Source organism: Corylus avellana, chromosome ca11, assembly GCF_901000735.1.
Source record: "Corylus avellana chromosome ca11, CavTom2PMs-1.0".
Lineage (NCBI taxonomy): Eukaryota > Viridiplantae > Streptophyta > Magnoliopsida > Fagales > Betulaceae > Corylus > Corylus avellana.
The window spans coordinates 7,163,969-7,166,459 of record NC_081551.1 but is presented as its reverse complement, the minus strand read 5'-3'; the positions used below and the strand labels follow the sequence as shown (position 1 = coordinate 7,166,459).

The 2,491-nt window shown below is 42.6% G+C and overlaps 1 protein-coding gene across 1 annotated transcript; it reads left to right on the top strand.

Annotated features, from left to right (window-relative positions):
* Positions 1–1,480: 1,480 nt before the first annotated feature.
* On the top strand, positions 1,481–2,343 carry LOC132164971 (uncharacterized). The gene is made up of 2 exons (XM_059575485.1): positions 1,481–1,876; positions 1,972–2,343. Exons 1-2 carry the CDS (start codon positions 1,481–1,483, stop codon positions 2,341–2,343), a joined length of 768 nt encoding a protein of 255 aa, XP_059431468.1.
* The last annotated feature ends 148 nt before the right edge of the window (positions 2,344–2,491 follow it).

Genomic DNA, 2,491 nt, shown 5'->3' with positions numbered 1-2,491 from the left:
TTTTTTTTTTTTAATTTTTTTCTAAATTTTTCACAGGTCCGTAGCTGCCAATTTTTCAGCAAGCTATGCTTGCGCTCGAGCGCACCCTGCAGTTCGATCGAGTGCACCAGTGCCAGTCTGCTAGTTTCTAGCAGTTTTTGTATCTGACTTCTAGCATACCTACGGGCTGTTTGTGAGCTTTTATTTTCTGTCTTTATTTTTGTTTTTATTTCTTCTTTTTAGTTAATGTTGGGTCACTGTTCATTATCTTTGCCTTTAATTACTTATGACCCCGACATTGAACGCACTCTTAGACAACTTAGAGCCGAAATGAATTCTAATTTGCTAGGAGAGCGTCCCACTGAGACCATGGGCGACCCTATAGCTTTGAAAGATTACTATCTCCCTACCACATTCACTTCTCCCTCATGTCTCAGGCTGCCAGACATCACAGCGGCTCACCATGAGATTAAGCCCATCACCATTCAAAGTTTACCATCTTTTCTAGGGCTTAGTACTGGAGATCCTTATGACTTCCTCAGTGAATTCCTAACAATATGTTCTATCATTAAATTAACTGGATTCACCAAGGACGCCCTAAGGATACGTCTCTTTCCCTTCACCCTCAAGGAAAGGGCCAAACATTGGTTTCACTCTTTAACACCAAACTCTATCACTTCTTGGGCTCAATTGCAACAAGAATTTCTGAAGAAGTATTTCCCCATAGGAAAGACCAATGATATTAGGAGAGCTATCATTAGTATCTCCCAATATAAGGGTAAGCAATTTCATGAGACCTGGGAGAGACTTAAGGACCTTCTTAGATCATGCCCATACCACGTTGTCCTAAAATGGCAGCTGGGATGGTTTGACCGAGCCTCATAAACAAATGGTTGATGCATCTTGTAGAGGGACCTTTATGATGAGGAGTGAGGATAAAGTATGGACCCTTTTTGAGAACCTTAGTGATAATTCTGCACATCATGCTTTAGCTAGTCGTAGGTGACTTGCACCCAAGGCCCCAAAGGCTAAAAATCTTTTTGAGATAGGAAAGCCTAGTAATAGTATGAACCCTGAGATGGCCATTCTATCGCGAAAGATAGACCAGCTTATGGTAGTGGTAGCCGCTTCCTCACACAGGATCACAACGCATGACCCATGTTCTGTTTGTTTTAGTCCTATGCATCAAGATACTGATTGTCTCTCTGCTAGAAATTTTCCAAATGTTTCTCATGAGTAGGTCAATGCAACATTCTCACAACCGGGTAATGATCCATTTTCCAATAATTATAACCAGGGGTGGAAAAATCATCCGAACATCTCATGAAAGGCTCAAGCTTCAATTAACTCAGTTCCAGGACTGCACAATCAAGCTCAATCTAACTGGTAGCCCTACCAACCTTCTTCCACATACCGGCCTCTATAGTAGCAGTATCAGGCCGCACCATCTCCTCGGTCGGATTCTGACTTTCAAGATCAGATGTTGAAACTTGTGAGCGAGATGAATCAGGCTGTGAAATCTCAAAAAGAGGCAGTAAACTCTCCCTCTCAAGCCATTACCAAAATAAAAACTCAGCCTGGACAGATGACTAAAACCCTCAACAGGTTGGAAGAAGGGAAGATTCCAAGCCCCTCTAATCTGAAGCAAGTCCAAGCTATCACGACACTGAGGAGTGGGAAAATGTTCGACAATCATGTGGAAGATACAAAGGATGAGCAAACTGAGGCTCCACAAAATCTATATCAGGACAAAGGTAAGCAAGTAAGCATTGTGGCATCTTCATCATCTGCTCTCACTCCTGAATTATCATGTGAGCCCTGGGTCCCGTTCCTAGAGCGTCTCAAGGCACCCTCCCACTTTTGGAAACAAGGAAAGAAAATACAAGACATGATGGAGGTCTTCAAACGAGTAAAATCAACCTCCCATTCCTTGATGCCATCGAGCAAATTTCAGCCTATGCAAAATTTCTCAAGGACTTGTGCACTCAAAAGAGGAAAAATCGGAAGCGCATTCCTAAGAAAGTCCTTTTCACCGAGCAAGTGAGCTCCTTGATTCAGCATAGCACTCCTCCAAAGTTCAATGACCCTGGAGCTCCTACAATTTCATGCATCATCGGAAACATTGAGATTGAGAAAGCTTTCCTCGGCTTAGGAGCTGGTGTGAATCTGCTTCCATACTCGGTTTATCAACAACTTGGCTTAGGGGAACTAAAACCCACAAATATTGTCCTGCAATTGGTTGACCGATCTATCAAGAAATCCCTAGGGATTGTGGAGGATGTCATCATCAAGGTGGACAAGTTCTACTTCCCAGTTGACTTCATAGTTTTGGACACAGAACCGGTTCCAAATCCAGAGAAGTAGATTCCTATCATTCTCGAGTGGCCTTTCCTAGTCACAACCAATGCATGCATCAATTGTTGGATTGGAGTAATGGAAATCTCCTTTGGGAATATGTAGATTAGATTGAACATCTTCAATGCCTTCTAGCATGGACCTGATCAAAATGAAT

What these genes read in the sequence shown, in the direction of transcription:
- LOC132164971 (XM_059575485.1), top strand. Translation starts at nt 1,481, where the DNA reads ATGAATCAGGCTGTGAAATCTCAAAAAGAGGCAGTAAACTCTCCCTCT. An exon ending in AAATACAAGACATGATGGAG is followed by an intron (nt 1,877 to 1,971) that starts GTCTTCAAACGA and finishes TGCACTCAAAAG; the next exon opens with AGGAAAAATCGGAAGCGCAT.